This window comes from Amblyomma maculatum, chromosome 7, assembly GCF_055883805.1.
Source record: "Amblyomma maculatum isolate TAMU_Amacu chromosome 7, ASM5588380v1, whole genome shotgun sequence".
Lineage (NCBI taxonomy): Eukaryota > Metazoa > Arthropoda > Arachnida > Ixodida > Ixodidae > Amblyomma > Amblyomma maculatum.
The window spans coordinates 107,232,929-107,257,776 of NC_139350.1; the positions used below are offsets into that span (position 1 = coordinate 107,232,929).

The following is a 24,848-nucleotide window of genomic DNA, read 5'->3' on the forward strand; positions in this document are numbered from 1 at the left end:
CCACAAGCATAGCGCTCTCGAGGGCGCAGGCGCTCGCGAGCGTACCCGACCGCAGTATAGAAATAGCACAGAGAAAAGCAGATATCGTTTCCCATTTTTATTAAGTGCACGTGAAACAGAAAATGAAAAGATGCGACAAGGTATCCCTCACACACGCGCACTTTACATAGCTAACAGTTTACAGTAGTGTTATGTGTTCTGCGCTAACATTGTAATCTTGCATGCTTGCTTTATCACTACAAAAGAACCCAGTTTGCCGGCACTGCTTCTGTCAGCATGTGTACAGTTCATATGAAATTAAATAAATGATGCACATATTCATCCTACGCATTCCATACCATCAAAGCAATGTAGAAACATGAGCAAATACCTGCGTTCTAGTTACCTAGTTTGGTATTTGATGCAAGTAATCACATGTCACTGTGCTATACATAACCAAAATGCATGATTAAAAATTTACACTACCCTTCCTGGAAGAACCGTCTTCTTCGAAACGCACGTCTCTCCACAGTACATGAAGGTAACAAGTTCAACAACACGAAACACAGCGGGTATTGCCGACTGTAATGGCCAGCACAATCAGCAGACGAGATGGGTCCACGGAACTGGAAGTGCACGCAGACAAGTCTCTCGTCTCACGAAGGGGCGAAGAGCCAGCAGGAATGAGATGCACAGAGTAAAAGAACCGCGACGAAAAATCGCGACTTTGGCCGATAAGCCAACACGCAGAGAATTCACAGCGCTAGGCTACGCCGACGACCGACGCAGACGACTGTTCTAATTCAAAACGAGCGGAGTCGTAACGGCTACAGCGGTTCACGCGAGGACGGAGCAAGCCACGCAGCGCAGTCGGCGGCGCCGTCAGTGCGAGGGGAAAATTTAGGCGCGAGGGAGAGGTCCTCCTCCCAGCTTTTTCTTTTCTCCTTTCGCCCCCGCTTGGAGACGGGACGGAAGTGGCCCTGATAGGGTGGCTAGAACTTTTGCCCTGACTTTCCGCGGCTTTCTGGCCCCATATTTAGACGGGAAGGAGGGAGCCCCCCTCCCCCAGAGGCTGCTCCGCGCGTCAGAAAACGCAGAGGCGGTGGAGGGCCACGCTATATGCTTGCCTCTATTAGAGACTTGGTGGAAGTTGCTTCTGGATATATGACTCGCTGCCGAGCAGGCCGTACGAAGAGACTGATGGCTGATGGTACTGATCTGGGCGACACTATCGTCGTTCCCGCCGGCCTGCGCCGACCGACAGAGAGCTCGAACGAGCGGAGATGGACGCAGAGACAGCTTCAGGTTGTGATTTGTGATGGTGTCCCCATGAACCTGCTGAAAACGGAAGAAAACGCAGTTGAAAAGATGTTAGCACATTCAGTATAACTAAATGGTTCTCCTGAGTCATTATATTGAACGCGTGTTATTAGGGTTTAAGATTTGCCAGAACTTTTTTGTGGTAGTTTTTCAGGATTTTGGTCAAGTCATCATGATAGAAGGATCGCTTAGTGTTTTTATTGCTGATAAGTACGAGTTTTCGACGGCATAATATTTATCCCATGCACAATTAAGTACTAGAATTATTTCTAGCTGCCCGGAAACGGCGCTTCTTCTTGTTCTCAAGTTTTTCTAGGCATTTTGTGAACCACGGCTGGTTACAATTATCGTGGAATGTAGTTTTCGGGATATATTTGTCTGCGAGGAAGTTAAGTTTTTGTCGGAATAATGACCAGTTTTCCTGGAGAGATCGGCTATCAAAGGCTGCTTTATAAGATGGGAAATAGGTGCTGAGCTCGTTGCGCAGTGCTTCGTAATTGCCTTTATCATCTAACCGGATAGTCTTTCCTGGATTGTGGCGCGGAGTCGGAATAAAATTAAATTCTGTGTGAATGACTTTATGATCACTAATTGCCCATATAAGTAAGTAATGGACGAACAACTTTTGGGATGACTTGTTAGTATTAAATCTAGAACGTTTGCCTATTCATTTACTACACGCGTAGGTTCTAATATATAGTTGGGTAAGATCAAAATTAGAACAAATATCGATTAATTCCCTATAGTGTCAGCTCGGTTATCTATAGAATTAGCCAGGTTATATATATTCCAGTTTATCGTCGGATAATTGAAATCCCCGAAAAGGATAATGTGAGCATTGGGATACTGCTTATAGTTAATTTGGCTAATATGGTATTTAGCTGATGGCAAAAATTGGGTGACGTGCGGTAGTCTGTAGCAGACACCCAGCAACACTGAGTGTGGTGCTGCTCGGCAAATGAGCCAAATTATTTCGAGATCGGATGAAGCGTTTACATTAGTGCATGATAAATGATTGCTCGCCGCTATCAAAACGCCTCCCCCTCGTGCATGCTTAGCCAACTTAAGGCCCATATTATAGTGCCTATAATCCGTTTCATACATCAAGTGCAACACTGCCAATGCTACAGCTCTTGTTTGCGCTCTCCGCATCCGCGATGAAAAATAGTGCCTACTCTTGACGAGAGCAGATAATAGTTATTTTGTCTGCAAGCTTAATACGTCTTACATTTGCCATCAACTTCATAAAGAGCACCTTTTTTAAGGAGAAAGGATCGGATTCGGTGAATTTGTATTTTTTTATGTCGTTTGCGTTCGTGTCGCGTTTTCGCTGCCCCGCTACCTTGATAGCTGTGCCACTAGATGGCGCTGGCTGTGCCCTCTGCGCTGCGCATTTCTTTTTGAGAAAATGGTTCTTGGGTGCGCATTTTTTCTATAAGATCCGCACTGCGAAGATGCCTAAGCACGTGAAGCAAGTTATTGCAAACTTGTATGCTCGGAATACAGTCCGTTTCCGCAAGAACCACTCTACTACAAAACGAGCGTGTAGTGATACGCCTCCATTTTTTTTCTTGCGGACTACTTGTGTAGCCTTCGCTGCGTTGCACCTGATGTATGAAACGGAGTATATAATATATTCTAGGCACTATACCCATATTACGGACGCAAGTCGTTAGGAATTGGCTGCAGAGCTGGGCGGAGCGGAAGGGGATCCCGGGAGAGCTACAGACAGGCTTCCGGGTCGGCAGATGCATTGACATGGAGGAAGGAAAAAACTTCCTCCATGTGCATTGAGGACAATTTATTAATGCGATAGCATTACTTCGCTATGTTCACAGATTTCTGTACGCAAACCGCGTCAGCAAAATCGTGTCCGTAGCAGAATTGAGAAGTGGTAGAGGTTAATGAGTGGCGTCAATCGATAGAGGGTGACGTAATGTTGTGTCCGGACAAATGATTAGGCCAATAATAAGTTAATTAGGTAATTAATTAGAGGCAAAAAATTAAAAGTAAAGGCGAAAATGGTCGCATTAGTTAGCCGATGGCTTGGCGCCACATTTGAATGTATCATTACTAAAATAGTTAATTCAGTCACTAGGGTGACGCCAAGATGTATCAAATACTAAATAGTAATTAAATCGGTTAATTAATGAATGAATGAAAACTTTATTTCCACCGAAAAGGAGCCCTTCATCTCCCGCCCCCGGCATGCAGGCCGGGGAGCGGGTCAGGAGGGCCCCGCACATAGAGTTATTACAACTCTATGGTTAATACAAAGACTTTGTATTAACTCTATGGCCCCGCAGGCTGAGGTCATGTGTCGTCAAGGATGTGACGTCACGCTACCGGAAGTAGAGCCAAAAAAGGGCATAGGAAGGGATTGGCGCGCAATTTGAAAGTATCAAAGACTTAATTCTCCGAGTCAAAATCATCTTTTCTGGCAATGCCCCGATTCTCCGGGAGCTTATGAAACTGATCCCCTTGATCAAATTACCTGGGAGTCCTACATCCGCAGCCCAAATGCAGATGAGCAAAAGATCGTCCTACGCCTGGCGGAGGAGGCTTACTCCAAGACCTCTGCGGCCACGGCGCAGGAGAGAGCCGGCAAGGAGACCCTCCCTCTAGCTGAGCCCCCGCCCCGAGGTCCATGTCGGAGTAAATAGTCTTCTCTCTGTCTCTAAACAAGAAGTGAATTAATGTGATGTAATGGATCACTGCCATGTCGTGGCGGAGGAGCTTGCGAAACTCGATGAAGTCGTGAGCTCTGCTGTGTAGGGCCACCCAAGATAGGCCACGGAAGAGAGTTATTCTGACAAAATGTGATTCACTGGATAAGGTAACGGCAACCCACTCCAGTATTCCTGCCAAGAGAACCCTATGGCCAGTCACAATAGCATTAATGATATGGCGCCGGAAGATGAGCCCTCCAGGTTGGAAGGCGTCCCACATGTTACTGCATGGGGATGAACAAAGGGTGATTCCTAGTAGCTCCAGGACGAATGAAGCGGCTGGGCTAAAGCCAAAAGGACGCTCAGTTGTGGATGTGTCGGGAAGCGACCAGAAAGTTTGATGTTGCAAGGAGATATATCACATAGCAACATGGAATGTAAGATCTATGAAGGTAAACTGGATGTCGTCCAGCGTGAAATGGACAGATTGAACATTGATATCTTGGGTATCAGCGAGCTCAAGTGGACTGGAATGGGAGAATTTAATTCCGGTGACCATTATGTCTTTTATTGTGGGCACGAATCCAGGAGAAGGAATGGGGTCGCTCTCATAGTAAACAGAAGAATGGGCAAAGCAGTGCTAGGGTACAGCCCCAAAAACGACCGAATGATTTCACTTCGGATTCAAGGTCACCCTTTCAACATAACAGTTATCCAAGTCGATGCACCAACCACTACTGCTGAAGAAGCTGACGTTGAGAGATTTTATGCTGACCTGCAATGCCTTAGACCGCACTCCATCATCAGACGTCCTTTTTCTCATAGGAGACTGGAATGCTAAGGTGGGGAGTGAAGAAATATCCGGAATTACAGGCAAGTTCGGTCTTGGGGAGCCAAATGAAGCTGGGCAGAGGCTAGTAGAGTTTTGTCAAGAAAACAACCTGACCATAGCGAATACTCATTTCAACAGCACAAGAGGCTCCTATACACATGGACTTCACCGGACGGTCTGTGCAGGAATCACATTGATTATATTCTTTGCCGGCAGAGATGGAGAAGCGCTATACAAGCAAAAGAAACAAGGCCTGGGGCCGATTGTGGCACCGATCATCAGCTTCAATTGTTGCCAAATTTAAGCTTCGATTGAGGAAAATGCAGAAAACTAAAAGGCCTTTCAGGTATGATCTGGATCAAATTTTATCAGAATATGCTGTGGAAGTGAGGAATCGATTTCAAGAATTAGATCTAGAAGACAGAGAGCCTGAAGAGATGTGGACTGATGTTCGTGATATAATACAAGAAGTTGCTACTAAGGTATAGTTCCAAAGCAAAAGAAATGCAAGAAAGCAAACTGGTTATCTGAAGAGGCTTTGCAAATAGCTGAGGAAAGGAGGATGGCAAAAGTTATGGGGGAAAGAGAAAGATACAAGTTTCTCAATGTGGATTTTCAGAAAAAGATAAGAATGTCTTCCTGAACATACAGTGCCAAACAGTTGAGGACAACAGCCAATTGAGGAACACAAGAGCTCTGTATAAGACAATCAAAGATATCAAAGGAAGCTTCTGTACTAAGCTGAGCGTGATAAAAGACAAACGAGGCAGGAACCTCACTGAAGCCTCAAAGATAAAGAAGAGGTGGCAGGAATACACACAAGAACTGTACAAGAAGGACCCGGATGTGCAAACCCTACATAAGACGGTTGTGAGTACTGATCTCGAGCCGGGCATCCTGAAGAGTGAAGTTGAATGGGCCTTAGCCAGCCTTGCTAAGAACAAAGCTAGTGGAATTGATGGCATTCCAGCTGAGTTGCTTCAAAACCTCAACCATGATGTCGCTGTTAACGTTCTGTATACATTATGTCAGCAAATTTGGACAACTCTGCAGTGGCCACAGGATTGGAGGAGGTCAGTTTACATCCCCATTCCAAAGAAAGGCAGTGCCAAATATTGTTCCAACTACCGCACGATCGCGCTTATTTCGCATGCTAGCAAGGTGATGTTGAAAATCCTCCAAGGTAGGCTGCAGCAGTATGTGGATCGGGAGCTTCCGGACGTGCAAGCTGGGTTTAGCAAGGGCAGAGGAACTAGAGACCAAATTGCTAACCTTCACTGGATCATGGAAAAAGCAAGAGAGTTCCAGAAACCCATCTACTTCTGCTTTATCGATTATGCGAAAGCGTTTGCTGCATAGATCACAGCAGATTGTGGCAAGCTCTCCAAGAGATGGGAGTTCCAATTCACCTCATCTGTCTCCTCAGGAACCTGTATGAAGGGCAAGAGGCCACAGTCAGAACTGGGCATGGTCTTACTGATTGGTTTCCGATTGAGAAAGGAGTGAGACAGGGCTGCATACTGTCGCCCTGCCTATTTAACCTATGTATATGCTGAGTGCATCATGAGGAAGGCCGGTCTGGACGAGTCTTCAGCTGGAGTGAAGATTGCTGGGAAACGTATCAACAACCTTAGATATGTGGATGATACCACTTTAATGGCAGAAAGTGAAGTGGAACTCAAGAGACTTCTGATGCGCGTACAAGAAGAGAGTGAGAAGTTTGGGCTTAAACTGAACATTAAAAAGACAAAGATCATGGCGTCTTGCCCTATCAAGTCCTGGAGCATCAAGGGACAAGAAGTGGAAGCTGTGACAGATTTTACTTCTTGGGCTCCAAGATTACTCCGGAAGGAGACTGCAGCCATGAAATTAGGAGATGCCTGCTTCTGGGAAAGAGAGCCATGGCTAGCCTTGACCGCCTAGTAAAGAGCAGAGACATTACACTGCCAACCAAGATCCGTATAACTCGTGCTATGGTCTTTTCATTTGTGATGTATGGATGCGAGAGTTGGACTTTGAAGAAGGCTGACCGCCGAAGAATTGACGCGTTTGAATTTTGGTGCTGGAGGAGACTCTTGAGAGTTCCTTGGATGACTAGAAGATCAAATCAGTCGATACTGTCGACCATAAACCCTGACTGCTCATTGGAGGGTCGAATTCTAAAGTTAAAGCTCAGCTACCTTGGTCATCTGATGAGAAGAGAGGAGTCGCTGGAGAAAGATTTGATGTTGGGAAAGGTTGAGGGTCACCGGAGAAGGGGTAAGCAGCGAACGCGGTGGTTAGATGGCATCCTCGAGGCGCTGCAGATGAAGTTATGTGATGTTAGGAAGACAGTGAGAGACCGGAAAGCATGGCGTGATATGGTCCATAGGGTCACGAAGAGTCGGACATGACTGAACTGAACTGAATTGAGAGGATGTGACGTCACGAAACCTGAAATAGAGCCGAAAAAAGGGCATAGGAAGGGAAGTGCGCAGTTTTAGTGTGGGGCGAGGAGGAGCAGAGTCAGCAGCAGACTTGGACGCTGCATGGGGGCCCTGTGTGCATGGCTGAAGTCACTAAGTATTTGGGCGTACGCCTCAACCCAGGAGCAGATCGACTACCTGGCGGTGCAGGAGAGAGCCATCAGAGGGAAGTCAGCAAGGGATAGGGGGGTCCTGGGCCGCCAGTCCTTGTGGGCGTATAACAAATATGCGGTGGTGCGCACGTTGTAGAAGGTGGTGGCAGTACTGGGGCTAACTTACGCAAATGCGGTGTTGTGTCTCTCGGCTGGGACTAGGGAGTCCCTGGAGAGGCAGCAGAGGGATGCAGGACAGATGGCGCTACGAGTACACAGGAGCACCCCTGTGGAGGGCATTCAAGGGGACCTGGGATGGTCTTCGTTTGCGGCGCGAGAAGCCACCGCTGAACTGCGGTACGAGGCCAGGCTCCTCCATTTACCCACCAAGAACTTGGAACGGGGTATAATGGTGCACCTCATTTACAAGGGTGTCACAACGAGGTGGACTGCGCAGCTTCGACGCTGGTTGGAGGTTACGCCCGCGTCTATGGCAACAGCTGCAGCGGTGGTGGTGGTAGAAACAATTATTGCCAATATTACAGCGGGTGGGGGCGTTGCCCCTGGCATTTGAGAGCCCCCTCCATGTACGGAGGGCCCTCTTATAAAGCAAACGAAAGCCCTTGGAGGGCTATCCGAGCGAGAGCGCATGTAATGATCTTGCGCTGGTTCTTATAGGAGGTACTGGTGAGCAGCTTCTCCCAGTAATCTAGGGCCACCTCTGGTGAAGGAGGATGAGGGAATGATGGGCAGGTGAGTAGTGCGAGTAGAAAGTCACCAGGTTTGCCACAGAGCTTGCAGGAAGAAAACAGGTCAGGAAAGTGGGCGTGGAGAAGGATATGGGCCGTGTGCGTTTGTAGCTTGCGCCAATGGGCAGCTTGTATTATTAAGATTCAGTGCAGGGGGTGCGCAAGTCCTCCTATTTTCACGGTGCTAGGTAAGGATGTCACGAAAGGGCAGCAGGCGCTCCTCGTCATCTGAAGAAGACTGTTCCTCCCCAGCCTGGAAAGTGAGACCTCAGGCCAGGGAGTGAGCCTCCTCATTACCGGGAAGACCCGCATGCGCGGGTGTCCAAATAAGGGTGACAGATTGTCGGGGTTGCCAAAAACGCAAAAGGCGGTGGGTGTTGGGGGACACTAAACCATTGGCAAAGTTTAGGATAGCTGTTTTAGAATCCGAAATTATTTTCGCAGCGGATGTGGATGTCATGGCTAGCACAATGGCTGCCTCCTCCGCCTCTGTTGTAGAATCGGTGAGAATTGAGCAAGCAGAGGGAAGTTTTGCATGATTCTCAGTAGCTGCTAGTACCTTACGATGGGTGTTTGCATAAGTGGCCGCATCTACATATGCTACACTGGGGTCTCTCCATATTGTCTGTGTAAGGCTTGCACCCTGGCTGTTCTGTTTCCCGTCCCGTTCTGGGTTTATGTTTTTAGGAAGGGGGGTAGCAAAATTTTGGAGCGAATTGCAGGAGGTAATGGGGTGCCTTTAGATGGGAGTCCTATTGAGGATATGTGTAGAGAAGAGAGCAGTGCGTGACCTGCTGGTGTACTCGAAAGGCGGGCTGTCTGGGCTGTCAGCGTGGCTTCACGGAGTTCTTCATACGTATTATGGGCCCCAAGTTTGAGTAAGCGGAGTGTCGAGGAGCTGGGAGGAAGGCGCAGGGCTGTTTTTGTACAACTGCGGAGTAAAGCATTCACTCGATCACGTTCCTTGCTAGTGAGGGGTAAGTATGGAAGAGCGTATGAATGACATGTGTCGGAACATTAATGCAGCTGCAGTGGAGCCTGGTCATGAGGCAAGAGTCAAGATCAAGGAGCAAGTGCGGAAGGCAGAAACGAAGGCGGTCGGTGGAGCGACGGCGAAGCCCACATTGACATTCTACTGTACCGCTAAAGCTACAATCGGCAGGGAGCAATAGTACAACTCCTGTGGCAGCGGCCTGCTGGCTGAGGCCCACTGCGGAGTGTTCCGCACACGCGTGTTGCTGTTACTGGATGAAGCGCCAGGTTTGTGAGTGGTATGAGCACCGACTACGCCCTTTGTGGAGCAGGGGAAGATGTCTCCTGCCGCAGGGGCATCGCCACTCCCTGCTGCCCTAGGCACCCTGGGGTTCGGCGACGATTGCGAAGCATCGGCGTAGTCGGCCAACCCAGCCAACCGCTCTGTGGTGGAGTGCACGAAGAGACACCTGAAGTATTGGTGGCGTCACGGTGCGATGCGGCTCGAGAACGTGCGGAAGGCTTCAACGACCGTGAGCTGGTTGCTGTGAACGTTTAGGCAGTTTAGGTCGTGGTTATAATTGTGCCTTTGTTCTTTTTTGCTACAGAACTTTTTGGGCTCCGCCGCGCTGGCGATCTGTTGCAAAGGGTACAGGCAGTGAGTCATATCATATGCAGCCGGATGCCAACAGAACCTCTAAAAATCGATACTCGAACACCAGCAGTCGTGATGTTTTATCATTCTACTGGTACCGCAAGAAAACATTGCACAATTTATGGCTTGACTGAGATTACGCGATTCGAAAATCGCAATGAGAAACAGGACGTCGGCGTCGCGCCAAACCGGCTTTCATCGAAGCGATTCCGCGCTTTCTTCCAATGTCCTATACATTTTGGAAGGTATGGTAGGGGGGCTACCGCTGGCTGCATTTTTCGCGAGATTGAGTGACAAAGCCGAGGAGTCAGTCACCCGAACGCAGTTACAGCAAATGAACTTAGAGCCTACAGCACTTATGAGCTGTAATGTTATAGTAACACTAAACTTCGCTCAGATATTGTTGCCACGGGTGACGTAGTGTTGTACTACAGCCCCAATAAGCTCAGCGTACGTAGTGACGTTTCAAGCCAACCCAAGTGTTCGTCCGTTGGTTCGTCATGCGTTGGCTTAACCTCGTTTCCTTGCTTGACCGCCATTCGAACAGCCGCGGCTGTTGCAGGTCGGTCTGAAGTTGCGTGCAGGGTAAGGAGAGCCCCGCGACGTCAACACCTGCCGCGCATTCGCCCAGCAACGGGTGTGATTCCACTTCATGCACGTAGCCCATAGTTCGAAACTGCAAAGCTTGCGTGGTGGCACCTAAGCTTTGCGGCTGCGTACTACGGGCAATGACACACGCCACAAACAAGTCTGTGAAAAACATTTATTACAACCACAATAATTAACTCTCAGTGTATAAAAATATGTTACAGAACAGGGGAAATTTGTACAAGGCAATGCGAAACAGAAACACCCGTGTTGAGTTTCGTGCATGGAGAACAGAAAGCCGCGGCAGGTTCAGTACCGCGATGGCTTCGTTTATGGAGAAAAGCTATTTACAGGCGAAGAATGATGATGAATGGTGGTCAGACCGTGAGCGCCAGCACGGGAGGTGTGAACGCGGTCCGCAGCACATCGGACTGCGCCGAACACAGGTCAGGAAGCGACGTACCACGTCGGAGCTGAGGTTCTTCCAGCGTCGACTGGCAGTTATCCCACGAGGAAGAGAGGCCCTTAAGGCCGGAGTTGAAAGCCAGAACCAAGTTCGATATAGATTCCACTTCCATAGCGTCTGAAGAGGCCGTCGCTTCCTGCTGGGACTGAAGATCTAATTCGTTCGGGAAGCAGTCTGCCTCAGCGTCGCCGCTGTCCGACTCACAAGACGCCGACCGCCTCCAGACTCGACTCCGCTTCGCACCACCCTCCTCATCGTCAGAGTGCGTACGACGACGTTTCAGGCAGCGGGCCGGAGTATCGGCCGATGGCGGCTCCACATTCTCCTTGTCGTCGCCGCCGTCTGTGCTGGCGCAATCCTCGTACGCTGACGTCACGGGCGACGTCATGGTCCGGTTAGGCTTAGAGAGTGGCGACGATTCTTGTTCGACGTCGATTTGTTCGGGGTTGCAATCCGCTCCCTCGGCTTCGACTTGGTACGGTGCACACATCACGGAGTTGGAAAACGAAGCAGCATTCGCCTGGAATGCATCGTCGAAGTAGGTCGTACGCGCCTTGTATAGCACACTTGCCACGAGAAGGCTTCGATGCAGGCTGGGTCCACCACGCTGAACTCGAGACGTCGCTATTTTCCCGAGCGAAATGGCGATAACCTTCTGGGCTTCGTTGTCCATCACCATGTTCCCCGGCCGGGGCGCTCTCTATCAGCCGAGGGTCTCGCAAAAACACTGAATTACGTCCCGATGCACAGTACAGCGGCAGCGACGCACCACAACGCAGCAGCGCCGAACAAGAGACTAACCCGACTAACCGTTAGGGGGGGCACTCAGTAGTAGAGGAAGTGATGCCCGCTGCCGCCGCTGCCACGGCCAAGCTGGAGGAAGTGACGTCTGCGATTAGGCGAGCTGACCAATGGTGTGCCTCGCCTGTGACCTCCAGGAATCGTGCCGGGCTTTTTCTCTCCAATGGCGACCGCGTGACGTCAGTACTCGGAGGTGACGAACACGTTTTTCTGGCTGTGTATTTTCCGTCCGTGGCGGGCGGAGGGGAGGGGTGGAGAACCTGCGGACATGTGCCTGAGCGGCGGAGGTAGCGAGGGAAGCAAAAACGATCAAGCAAAAAGAAAAACGAGCGGTGGCGTAGAACGCGTGCTGGCGTGCTCGTTCGCCCCGCGCGCGCGTCAGTGACCGGAGCCGACCGGCGCCTCGGACGCGATTGTTGCGTCGGTTGCGCACTGTCGCGCGTTTTCCTTTTGGTTTCTGCTTGCCGCTCGCGCTTCGGAAAAAAAGGCGGCAGCGGTCGACAAACTTGTGGTTCGCCAAATGTGGGCGAGATTTCGGCCGTGCAGCTCACTCTTCTCTTACTCTCGGTGGCGCGTATACTCACCGTATACGTGAGATATCAGCTGTTGGCGGTACGGCGCGTCCCAAATGTCAGTAATAGCTGATTTCGTCGCTCTTTGAATGATGCAACACTAGCTTTGACATTGTAGATAGCGACGACTGCGGAACTGTTGACCGTCGTCTTGCGCTAAATAATATACTCTTGATGTCAGAGCACCAACTAGCCCAACAAATTAACTCACTTTATGTTGACTCATTGTTTGCGCGTAGTTGCGCCGATCCTGCATAGTATTGCGAGGTGAATTAAGATAACTGCCGTGGATAACGTATTGCCCCAGAAAGCATTTGTGGCTTGGTTTATGGGGTCTTTTTTAACGTCCGATGCATGGAAGCAAAGCGTAAGCTGCCACTGCGGCTGTGATCGAATCCGGGTCCCCTGACGGAGCGAAATATTGGCTGAGGAAACACAGGACATGCACAGAAACAGCAAACAGTAATTGGAAATTGTACGTATAATCGCGCGATCGTGCCCGTTTATACACGTTTCTCTATTTCAGACACCACTCGCAATACTTTGAAACGTGAATTGTGTTATCTAATTACCAGCTCACGGCCTACCGCGCCGCCACGGTAGCTACACATATCTACATTGTTGGGCAAGTAGCCGCATGTCCCAACAGCATCCTCGTGGTTGTTGTTGCACCATGCATTTTGTTGCGCAGCTAGTGGTAAGTGTACGTATGGTACGACAAGTCCGTAGGGATCGGGCGTATGTCGCGCGCTCATGACAAAACATGCCATTTGCTCGCTAGAAATCGGTACTCGCCCCGATATGCGGTTACCGTAAGCTTGCAGTCGTGTCGTGCTTCCTTCGCTGTACCTTGCGCTACAGAAAACATCCGGTGCGAAACGGTGGCCCCCGAGATACACGTGATGGGTATTTTTCCGCGGAAGGTCTCGGAGGCCGTGGCGAGCTGCAGGCTGCAGCGCTACAGCTGGCCAAGACGCAAGTATGGATCTTCCTCGTTCGTCTACGAAGGAGGATCATTTATAGGTGCGAAAGAAATCTTGACGCCGCCCCTTGGATATTTTAAAGAAAATTTGCATTTTAACGCAACGACAAAGGCGACTCTTGTCTCTGAAGTCTGTCTCCTTCCTGTCACCTGCCGCATCCATACTAGAGTCACTAGAGTCCCTAGAAGTATCCATACCTTGCCGCATCTCCGCACCCCGCACCGTGTCTCCGCATCTCCGTTCAAACCGGCACGGACGCGGGCGCTGCCAGTTTTTTGGTGATTTGCGGTCGGGTGATTTTCCAGGCTGGACGGACGGTCCTCGCCCGAAGGACGTTGCATCGTGTCGCAAGTGCCGGCATCTCTCTCCGGCGGCGCTTTGAAAAGGAACAACGAAGAGGACCGGATTTTGCGCCATGGCGCCGGACGGTGTGCTTCTTCGAGCGTTGATATTCTTGTTGTCTCTGACTGCAATTAGTGGTGACAAGCCACGCGTCGATAGAAGGGGATACATCCTTTACTGCCCATGCATGGGTATGTTGGTTTGCTTTGATGACCTTTTACCGTGGATGACACTGCCCTCACATGTTTATGGGAACGAGTTGGTTAGCAGAGAGGGAAAGCATTTCATGACAGGAAACGTAGTGCGTCGTCACCTTTATAACGGGAGATGCTCATATATTCATTTCTAGTTTACATTATTCGATTTCAGGCGTTTAGTTCTAGCTTGCCGACGTCGCTTCGACAGATGGGAGCCGCTGCATGTGTTACACTGGTCAGACACATGCGTGAAATTGGCAGCAAAAGCTTACGGAACGCGATATCGCCGGCCAAAATAACATTCTGTTTGTTAGCACTGCGTGCATAATTTCGATTGCATTGAAAAGTTTAAAACCAGTGGAAAAGACGCAGGCACAGCAAGGAAACACAGGACGACGCTGCCCTGTCTGTCGTTTCCGCTGGCTTTATTCTTTACTATATGTATTTGCTACATTACATACCTACTACATAAGTACTAATGCATACCAACTAGCCTAGTTTATATTGCATGCAGCGCTTTAAGGTCGTTGCAAAACATTGCTCCTTCACAGCATGCTGCGTTTATTTAACCTTCGTTTATTTACGTTCGTCTCGATTTCTCATCAGCTGTAGGTATCAGCTGCTCTTGACATACCTGCCATAAGCTACGTCAAAGCGAAAGGTTTAGCTTCGGCCATCTGTAATACAGTGAAAAATCAGTGTAAAAGGCATTTTTCTACTGACACAATTTTGTACTCCTGAATGGCCAATTTCTCACAAGAAGGCTCCATGTGCAAAACAAGTGTGGCGCAGTTCTGGATTACTGTGCCTCAAAAGCTGCACAAAACTCCGGAAGAAAGACAGACACACTTACCTGTGCAACTGTTTGCATTCAGTTGGCCACAGTATTTGTACTGTCACAGTAGGGAATTGACTAGGACCTTTCTGGTCCACCTAGTAGAAAAGGGAAGCCTCAGTATGAATCCAATCCAGAAAGGTTACAGTAGTGCCATGGCTGCATTCCTAAGCCAGTTATAGCTGTTTAGGCACGAAAGATATTGCAATGGTCTGGTTGCTTGATCCTCTTGGCAGCAATGCTGGATTATTACCCGCAGTCGTTGCAGTAGTGCCCATGTCATACTGTCTAAGCAGGAAGAGCAAGGTAATTTACCAGCAGAATCGAGCTGTTGACACTGCTTAATTCTGAGAAATTGCAGAAATGCATGCCACCATGTTGTATGCATGTGACAGTGACATGTCGTATGCAGTGTGTGTCACACACTCTCAGCTCATTTTAGTTCGTCAGTACCATGGTGGGTGGCTCACACACACTTGCACAAAATTTTCTTTTCCACCGATACTCACCTACACTTGCATGGTCTCACTCACATATGCACACTGGAAGGTGAAATGAGTGCCCCTGTTTGCATATGGTCCTGAACCCTGCCAATGCTAAAGGCATGATCAATGATCTGTCAGTGATAACATCATTTCTTATGACAACAATTACAGGAATAACAAACATATATTGGGCACCTCTGAATGCACTGTCTGAGTTGCCATAATGTCAAGGAGTGGACCCCTTCATGTCAACGTTCCTAGGTCGGAGTGACTTGGTTACAGTAAAGGAGCCATAAGGTTTAGTTTGGTTTACGGGGTTTAATGTCCAAAAGTGACTGAGGTTATGAGAGCCGCCGTAATGGAGGACTCCGGAAATTCGACCACCTAGGGATCTGTAATATGCACTAACTGCTCACAGCACACAGACGCCTTGCTTAAAGATTACATAATTGATGATGTCAGCTGTTTCGAAGATGATCACTTTCATAATAGCCCGAGTCGCTGTGCAACATTAAAATTTTATGAATCAAACCAAACCCAAATATTTTATTAAATAAACATGACATGATAGTCACGGTTAGCCGGCACATTTTGAATCGCCTGTTTGAGGTATCAAGCAGATAAGTTCTTTGTGCCGTATTGAACAGGCATGGCGTGGAATCATCAGTTGAGGTTAGTGATTAGTATAAGGCTCTAAATGCTGGGCTTTAAAAAAAAAAAACATTATTGTACATTGTAAGTTTAATGCTCAGTATAAGGCAACTCAAAATGTGCTGACACAACCTGCAGTTTCAGTTATGTTGCAGGACTTCAGAAGTCATGTAACTTCGTGACTTCCTTAATGTGTGTGGGTTTTGCCGAACGCCTGGGTTTCCCGTGGCACCCAAATCCATGCACAACTCCACCCTTGCCTTATCTTCATGCACTTACTAATTATACTGTTATTGTTTCTAGCTGGGGGTGTGCAAATATTGAAGTTTTCGAATACAAATTGAATACAAATATGGGGAAAAAATGCCTTCGAATATTGAATGTCTGATCTGTAGAAAAAAAGACTGAAAATTTAAAAAATGGCACACATTTATCGTTTTGTTTATGACACTTGCCAGTAACATTAGTTTAGAAATAGAAGTGTATGCCCTACTGAAAAATTCAATATCAATTTTATACAGGATTCCATATACCCATGTTTTGAACAAGGAACTGCGTGACCTAGTGAAGCAGCCGTAGTCTCGCTAATTTGGCATTCAAGGGACCAGAAAAAAATGTTCGAATTAGTTGAATGGGACTAAAAAATGTTCGAATTAATTGAATGGGACTAAAAAAACTAATTGTATGTGATGAACACCTGCATAATGGTTGTGTGCATTTGAGATGAAACCGACAGGCGAACAAAGTTTTTCTCCCAGTTTCATCATGTGCTCCGCTTTATACGAACTGTCGTGAAGGCCCTTTTCGCAAAAAGACTCCATCGTGCTTTGCGGATGCTTCACTGCATAGTCAAGGCGCTGAAACATTGCAGTGAAGCCGCGACATATGCTGTAATTCGATAATTTTCGAACATTAGATTTTCGATAATGAATAACGAATAAAATAACAGACATATTCAATTCATATTCAATTTTTTTTATATTTGCACACCCCTACTTATTGTAGATTGTCTCACTAAAGGTGGCTTGCACATTACATCTGGAGTGCATTGTTATGGTGGACCATGTGCAGCTTTCACCAGGCTTTCATGTTAGCTGAACAAACAGACTTTTGCCACTCATTGAGTCCACCAACATGGCAACCAGCGTGACATCAGTATGAGCCGTCTATACAGCTTCATTGTTAATTGAATTTGGTAATTTTTTGAGGTGTCATGCATCTCCATGCTCTTTGTTGCATGCATGTTAGGCAGGAATGAATGAAATTCGAGACCTTCGGCACTGTTTGAAAGCTTTTGGTTTTTCCTGAGGCTAAAAACATTAAGAATCATTGCACTAGAGCATTCATACTCTATTAATTTGATGCCCAATACCAAGATATCAGGGTATGCTGGGTCTTCTTTTATATGTCATGTTATGTTGTCAGGGGTGTTTTCTGGTGATTATGATGCAGCATCTGTGCAATAGAGCATGCTGAATGCCCTATTGGACTGTCAGTGGTGTCCCATAATCAATTCATGTCCCCACGCAAGGAAATCGCATAATTGCATCATCGATACAGTGATAAAACTCCTGTATTATGTCTATATGCAACATTGTAGTTGGATTTGACCACTTCAGTGCCTAAAATCAGAAGATTAAAACTGTACTGGGTCACTGTGCAAATTGTCACAAAACCCTACAGTTGTTGCTCGGGCTTCTGGCTGCTGAGCCTGAACACGTGGTTTCAGTCCTGGCCGCGGTGCCGTATTTCACTGGAGCCAAAATACTAAAAGGCCTGTGTACTGTGGGATTAAAGCGCATTGTATAGAAATCCAAATGGCTCAAATTTATTTGGAGCTCTCCACTACTGTGTCAGTCATAGCCCTTGAATTGTTTCAGGATGTTGAACCCCACAATTTACAATTCCTGGCACGATAACTGGTCATAGATATGTCTCATCCTGTTTGCATTTTCTTCTGTATCGCATGATATTGTCAGTGGTGTAACGCACTGCTTCTCGTTACTGCATTCAGAGCTTGCTAGTCTGAGGTTCCAATTACGTGACACGACATCATGAGTGAGATGCTCTTATGGCCTACCCCGTGCTTAAGTAGCAAAGGGTTCACAGCTGATGGCTGAGTGGCCTTGTTCCGAAATGTCAATCATTGGAGCTGTACACTGTATGTCAGTGAGTATTGATCTGCAGCTTTGAGTGCTTGGGAGTGCTTTCCTCATACATGAGAGTATGTTGCAGCAGTTATGATGATGTTTGGCTGATGTCGTTGCAAATGGGAGCTTTATAATTCTTGAACGCGCGACTCTACAATGCTTGTGCAAAGTCGCATGCTCTGTTGTGTTTAATTTGATGGTGATAATAATCTCTGTTACTGGGGCTTATATTCAGGCGCATTTGAGTTCTCGTATATGTAACTGTTTCTGATATAACTCTTCTGCTGCATATTGTGAAACACATTTGTATTTACTAATATAAGAGGTCCCGATGTAGACTTTGAGCACGGGACTTTTTTCTGTGTACTCTGCTTTTTACTGTGCATGCAAGAAAGAACAAAAAAAATATTTTTTTGATTAATTCAGTCACACTCTCAACGACTCACTCTCTGAGTGTGAGTGGGGGGAAGAGATTGCACTACTGAGTGAGCCTGCCAAGTGATGAGTACGGCACAGTTTGAGAGTGAGAAGTGAAGTCTTGGCATAGTAAATATGGCCCACACTTTGAAGGAACAAGTATTAACGTGGAGAGAAGACAAGTCAAAGGTGCTGGTGCTTATGGTGGGCAAATTATTAAAGTTGGTAGCATGCTCACAGAGAAGCACATTGGTCATATGCAAGCACCCCACTGGTGCGCTATGGTCTGCCCACCTGAAAGTCTGTGCAAATGCTTTCTAGTGTGCAGTTTGAGTGAGGTCTGCTATGAAATCCTGCTCATTTTTGTTATTTTAACCAGTTGATAAAAGTGCCGAGTACATTTCTAGCTAGCCGACATTATTCTTTACTTAGTGGATAAGTCTTAGGACCAGTGTCTTGTTGCTCTTTTTCATTGAGTCTTTAGTAAACACTCTCTCTCTAAGCAAGGGTAGCATTGACAGCAAGCAGAAGTTATCAAAGTGAGATGAAAATAAAGATTTTTATTTCCACTACCATTATGCATATTTATGTTTGAGCTCTGCAAAACTTATTTTCTTCTCTTTTTTTTTTTTTTTTTTTTTGAGTTATTAGATCCAGCAGTGCTAGAATAGAGCTAGCAGAACAATGACACCAGACAGTGATTTGCTCTGACCTTCTACCTCGTGCATCCAATAGATTTCTTATGCAGCTAAAATGGGGCGTGAAAATTTTCTTAACAATTGTTCTCTTAATTCGTGGTTACCTCATTGTTTGGGACCTTGTAACTTTTTTTATTGACTTGCAGTGTTTCTGCACCAGCGCTGATTGGAGCATTTTTTGTCACACGCATTGAGAGGAATGATGATGGTGGCTGTGTCTGAGCTGAGGATTGGCACTTGCAGGCCGATTTGGGAACCAGGCGGACCACTTTCTGGGGGCACTGGCCTTCAGCCGAGCACTGGACCGGACCTTGGCCCTTCCACCATGGGTTGAATATCGTCCGGGGGAACCCAAGTCGGTTGGTGCATTTTGCTTTACTTCATTACTGTTAGGGATTCTTACTACTGGACACATTATCAGCAGAAGTAACTGCACATGGCACAGTGAGCAGAATAAACGCAAAAAAAAAAAAAAAAAAAGCCCCTAACGTCTGAGATCCTGGTGATTGAGCCCATGCCGAGTGTTTGGGCCTTGAGGGCGCTTTAGTGGAGGCAACACACCACACTCTGTCCCCTGCTTCCTGTAGACGGCGTCTCCGGCTGATCCAACGGGGGAATTCTGCAGTCAATTTTTTTCATCCTCCCTCCACCTTTCACCTTCCTATCTTCCTCATTACTTTCTTGTTATCCTCCTTCTTTCTTTTTCTTTTGCCTATTTCTAGGCAGCAAGGGTTAACCTTGTGTGATGTGACTACCCTGAGTTATGCCATATATAAGTTATGAGTTATGACTTGCTTGAAAGTTCCTGTCCTGTCCTCTTGTTGATCTTCATGGCACTGTTGGCACTGCATTGGCATGGTTGGGGCTAGCACTGCAGTGAACTACACACAGTATATATTTTTTTAAATGATTGCAAAAGAATGCCAACAGAGGCAGCAGCCAAGTTTCTTTACAGAATCAAAGAAAGCTTCCCAAAGTACCATATACATAGTGAACACCCAGCCCAGGGAGTATTCCTTTTCGTTATGTCCAGATGTCTCACAGATGTAATAAGCCCAGGATATAAATCATCCATACTCGTCAGTGGGGATCTCCTGCTTGAAGTATGTGACAAAACCCAAAGCTCAAGCCTCGCAAAAACTTGTGTCATTCAAGGAGATCCCAATCACAATGCCTGCCCACTGATCTTCGAACATGATCAGAGGAGTGACATCTGAAAATGACTTCTTGAACTGAACTGAAGATAAAATGCACAATGGTCTTAAGGAACAAAAAATTATGGAGTACACTTAAGCTACACCTTTAAGCGCGATAGCGTAGGCTACCAACCAACATATAAAGCCTCACTTTAACCAAGCCATATGACCGTGCCTGCGTGGCCTACAGGTAATGGGAATACAAGAGTCCAGTCTTCCAAAGTATACTGTGCACACAAAAACAAGGATGTGAAGGTACACGCAACAAGCGCAGACTCGTGACTGAATTCATGTGTTTCTGTGTTTCTTTTCATATGAATTTAGTCGCGAGTCTGCACTTGTGTGTACCTTCACGTCCTCGTTTTTGTGTGCGCAGTATACTTTGGGGAAGGTATGTTCGACCAACTCGCCCAATAATGTACTCTTTTAAACAAGAGTCCAGGCAGGCTGATTCTAATATCACCTTCCCTTATGAAAAGAGAGGCCCGAGTTAGCAGCGTTGGCCATGTCAGCAGCCACCTACCGACTGCCAGTGCTGTGCTCGGGATTTTTCACTCAGAGTACCAGCGCCCATGCCAGATTTTCAGTGAACGGGTTCTTTAACGCTGTTGCGTCAAAATGTCAGCAATGCGAATAGAATCAAAATAAGAAAAAAAAAAAACTGCAAACGAGCACCTGCCAAAGACAATGTCCTCATGTTTGCATGCAGGGCACTACCCGACCAAATATAAGGGTGTGTTCAGATAAGAACAGTAATCGAGGTCCTATGACCATTTTTTGTTTTCAGAAATTTTTATATGTGATGGGCAAATGTCTAAACACAAAGGAATGAACTTTAGTTTTGCCAGATACGGCGTAGGTTTCTCAAAAAAAAAATCGAATATCACTAAATGTGGAAAACGCCATTTTTGCCACTTCGAAAAGTTGCAAGTTTGGAGACCTGCTGTTTGCGCACTAAATTTTTGTCATCCGTTACTTTTTATTTGCTAAATTTAAGCAACTTTTATGTTTATAAGAACTATCAAAAACATGTTTTGTTTAAATCGCAAACATTGCTCCAGGAGTGACTTGCTGCAAAAAAGTCCATTTTCAGCCTTCAATACGGGCATGATGTGTTAAGTTGCTTGCGCTAAAACATTTTCTCCTTATTATTCAGGCTATTGCCTTAATGTCAGGTAAAATTAGAAGCTCTGGGTTGCTAGGTCTGTCCTCTATAACACATCAAATTCACCCAAAATTCGAAAACAGAAAAAAAGGCACAACTTTGATGCAATTTAAAACAAAAAGCACATTATCATCGATATTTCTAAAGATCCCTCTCAAGAATCCTCGGTACCTCAGAAATATTACAGAATAAAAAAGTGTTGCATTAAATTCTTTAAAATTATAGAAATTATTATAAAACTGAACACTTGTTCTGAAAATTGTCAATATACACCCTACATTCTGTCACAATATAATAAAGTGTTGCCACTGAAACTTTTTGTCCGTATGTACAGGCCTTGTGCTTTATTTCTGGGAAAAGTTGAAGCTCTAGAGGTGTCCGTTCTTTTTTCATGTTGTTTTGAAATCATCCAAAATTTAAAAATGTAAAGAAATCCACAACCTTGATTCGAATTTAAAAAACTACCGCATCATCGAATTTCACCGAATTTACTTAAAGACATTCCTAAGTACTTTATAAATATCAGGCACTAAAAAGTATCGCATTATGTAAACTAACAGTATAAAAAAAATAAAATGACGCATGCTTTCATTGTATAGAAGTGGGGCTTCACCTTAAGGTGTAGGCGTCAAAAATTTTATTCTTTTGTTACTGAATTTTGCTACATTTTATTATTTACCATATTAAAAGCCTTCTCAATGCTTATAAAGTCGTTTTCTGCTTGTTGGCAGGGTTTATGATATACATATTAAGATGGAATAAATTTGCTATTTCTTGCAATTTCATGGGAGAATGCAAGTGACGGTTGAAAATTTTTTCTACCCTGTAATTTTTGTTTATTGCTAGGTGCAGTTGTATTCTATCCAGTTCTAATTATGTTATTTCATTTCTCGGTCATGACAAAAATTAACAGTACTATATTTTTGAAGACGAATGCTTTGGAGCATAATAGCTTTGGTGGAATCGGCCTTTTGCGTTTTCCTGTGCTGCCACCTCGTGCACAACGCCGCAACCAAACTGGCAGGATACTGTGCCGCACGGACACTCTCGTCTGCACGCTGAGCCCCGCTGCGGAGCACGTTTTCTTGGCGCACATAATTTTGGTTCTGTCGACGATTGCGTGTCCTGGGCAGCACCTGATACCTGGTGGGTATCTAGGGCTAAGTGATGGCTGAGTTTCATGCCCGAGGAATGCAGCGAAGCCTACTGACGAACAAATTCAGCGGTACCTGCAGTCGTCCGGCATGCAATGCGATCGCCAGTTGAGTAAGGGCCACCGCTTCAAAGATGAAGGCTACATACGAAACGTAATGTTTCGAAACATTCGTGTAAATGGGATGTAAGGCAAGAAAAAAAAAACAAAGACCAATGCAATCAGAACCAGGAGTTAGTTTCATGCTACTATTCCGGCCTTTTTTTGCACTGAAATTTGAAGTAACCAGAACATCTGCATTAAAGAAGTGTGCTTAGCTCATATTTTTTTTTCGGGCTTCAGCTGGGCAAGTAAAGAATTACTTTGGGCTCCGCCCAGGCCAATGATTACGGCCCATGAAGTGTTCTAATTAGCAGTGTAAATGAAAGAAACTGTGCAGTCTGTAATAGTTGTTGTGTACTTCTATCCCACTTCATATGTACTCCATCCCACTTTTGCAAAGTTTCTACTTTACTGCAGAATCCACAAATAAATAAAAATGCCAAGTTGAAGTGACTGAACTATGCCATGCTTCTGTACATTATGCTAATGTCTTAAACAATGACTTGATAACCCTGAGATGCACTGCTATGACTGATTCTTGATTGCTGAAGCAGCGGCAACATATTGCCTCGAAACCTTCAAAACTGTATTTGTTGTTTTTTAACAGCCGCCGGCATGCGGCCTTATCGCTGTGATTCTGGCACGCGTATCAATTCTGTATCCCATGTTTGTTCATGCTCGTTGTCGTGATACGACGCGTTATCATTTTCTTTGTCGCCAAAGATGCGCCGAGATCTGTCTCGAAGATTCCGATCACTTGCGTATGTTTCTACAATGTTCCACGTTGTGCTAGCAGCAGTTTGCGACGTTATCTAGGTTGTTCTGAGCAGCCTTTAAATTTAGCATTGACAAGTGTGACGGGCATTCTTTGTTCGACGATCGACGAGCACGTTTGTTGCTATCGCCGCGGCCGAGTTGCTTAGTTCTTTTGCGGGCGCAAGTCAGCTCAATAAAGAGTTTCTTCAGTGCAATCACCGACTCTTCATTTGTGTCATCGACCCTGGTCACCACCACGTGACATCTGGTGGTGACATCTGACAATATGTGAGAAAAGAAAGTTTAGCAACTATGCTGCAACCACATATCTAACAGTTTCTGAAACAGCCTTCTCGCCCTTCTGAGTCAGCATGTGACGCTAAACGTCCATCAAATAATGCAGCAATATGTGTAACCCATCAAGTTTCAATGCATTACAAGCAAATGGTAATGAAACTGAATGTGGATAGTCCAATGCTACATGGAATTTTAATGAACACTCTCAAAGGCAACGAACGTGGTGGTGCTAGGGGACAGCCATCAAAATTTCTAGGGTCTGACTTTGAGAACGGTCTTGCAGCCACTCAAGTTCGTGGAAAAAAAAAAAAAAAAAAAAAAAAAAAAAAAAAAAAAAAAGGAACAATATTCGACACCTAGAAACAAGCTTCAAATAATGGCAGGTTGAGGACAGAAAAGTTTCTTCCATATTTTTGTTTTAAGTGAAATGTTTACTAGGTTCTATAGCTTTTAGACGTGTGCACGTTTGTCCCCACAAGCATTGTTCTGGCAGGTCTTAGCTGGTCGCTGACTCCTCTGGTTGCTTTTGTTTTGCTGTCCGGTTTGTCGCACGTTGAAAATGGCTCATAGCATTCGTCCGCTTTGCCTCGTTGCTCGAAAAGTTGAATATCGTCGGGATGAAATCAGGGTGCCGCGGTGATATGGAGGGCTTTCATGCTTATTTAAAAAAGGTTTCATTACAGCTTGCGCAAATATTTAACCTCAGTACCTAGTTTGTACCTGCTACAAAGTGGTTCCCGCACAGTCTTGATGCGCTCGACGGCTCCCAAGGGCGCCCTTGATCGCCTTGCCGACGAACAGTTTTTATTCAAGCTTCGCGGTGAAGACGGTCTCGTGAAGCGCTTGGAAAGCGAAAGAAGGCGAGGCCGCTTCCCTTTAAACATTGTGTATCGCAACCAAATGCTACACAAGTAGTCGGAATCGTCAGGAGCGTCGCACTATCCAACAACGACCACCGAAACAACCGCAGAAATGCAGGCGCCGCGGGCAGCCGCCAGATTGTTTACCCCACCGCCGGAGCGGATCGCGGCGGCCACAAACCCACCAGTCCGCTTCGCGACTACGCCGCTAGGGGTTGGGCGCATGCGCAGTCGCGTCCCGCAAAAGGCCGATTGTATGTTCATTTATGGCAGCAGCATGAATGAGCCGAGATGAGTGTCCTTGTCGCCAGAGCTATCTAGCCAAGAAAACAAGGCGAGACAACACTTCGCGGATTCGCCGCCCACCTAACCTGCAAAGAGTAACCTGCAGTTTAGGTGCC

General features: G+C 46.3%; 2 protein-coding genes across 4 annotated transcripts in view; one reads left to right on the plus strand and one right to left on the minus strand.

Annotated features, from left to right (window-relative positions):
• Nucleotides 1-10,482: 10,482 nt before the first annotated feature.
• On the minus strand, nucleotides 10,483-11,611 carry LOC146184281 (uncharacterized). Its single transcript, XM_084609327.1, has one exon. The coding sequence runs from the start codon at nucleotides 11,464-11,466 to the stop codon at nucleotides 10,699-10,701; it is 768 nt and encodes a 255-aa protein (XP_084465453.1). The 5' UTR covers nucleotides 11,467-11,611; the 3' UTR covers nucleotides 10,483-10,698.
• A 145-nt stretch (nucleotides 11,612-11,756) lies between these two features.
• The window catches only part of LOC146184282 (GDP-fucose protein O-fucosyltransferase 1-like), a 137,259-nt gene continuing 124,167 nt past the window's right edge, over nucleotides 11,757-24,848 (plus strand). For 2 of the 3 annotated variants that reach the window (XR_014708856.1, XM_084609325.1), the window contains exons 1-2: nucleotides 11,757-13,183; nucleotides 19,162-19,277. Coding sequence is in view for 2 of the 3 variants with exons in the window: in XM_084609325.1 (XP_084465451.1) it covers nucleotides 12,901-13,183; nucleotides 19,162-19,277 (399 nt within the window). In the remaining variant the exon portion in view is untranslated. The other variant, XM_084609326.1, reaches the window with a different exon arrangement.

Bases quoted from the DNA above. Each gene is read 5' to 3' on its own strand.
- LOC146184281 (XM_084609327.1), bottom strand. From the start codon at position 11,466: ATGGTGATGGACAACGAAGCCCAGAAGGTTATCGCCATTTCGCTCGGG.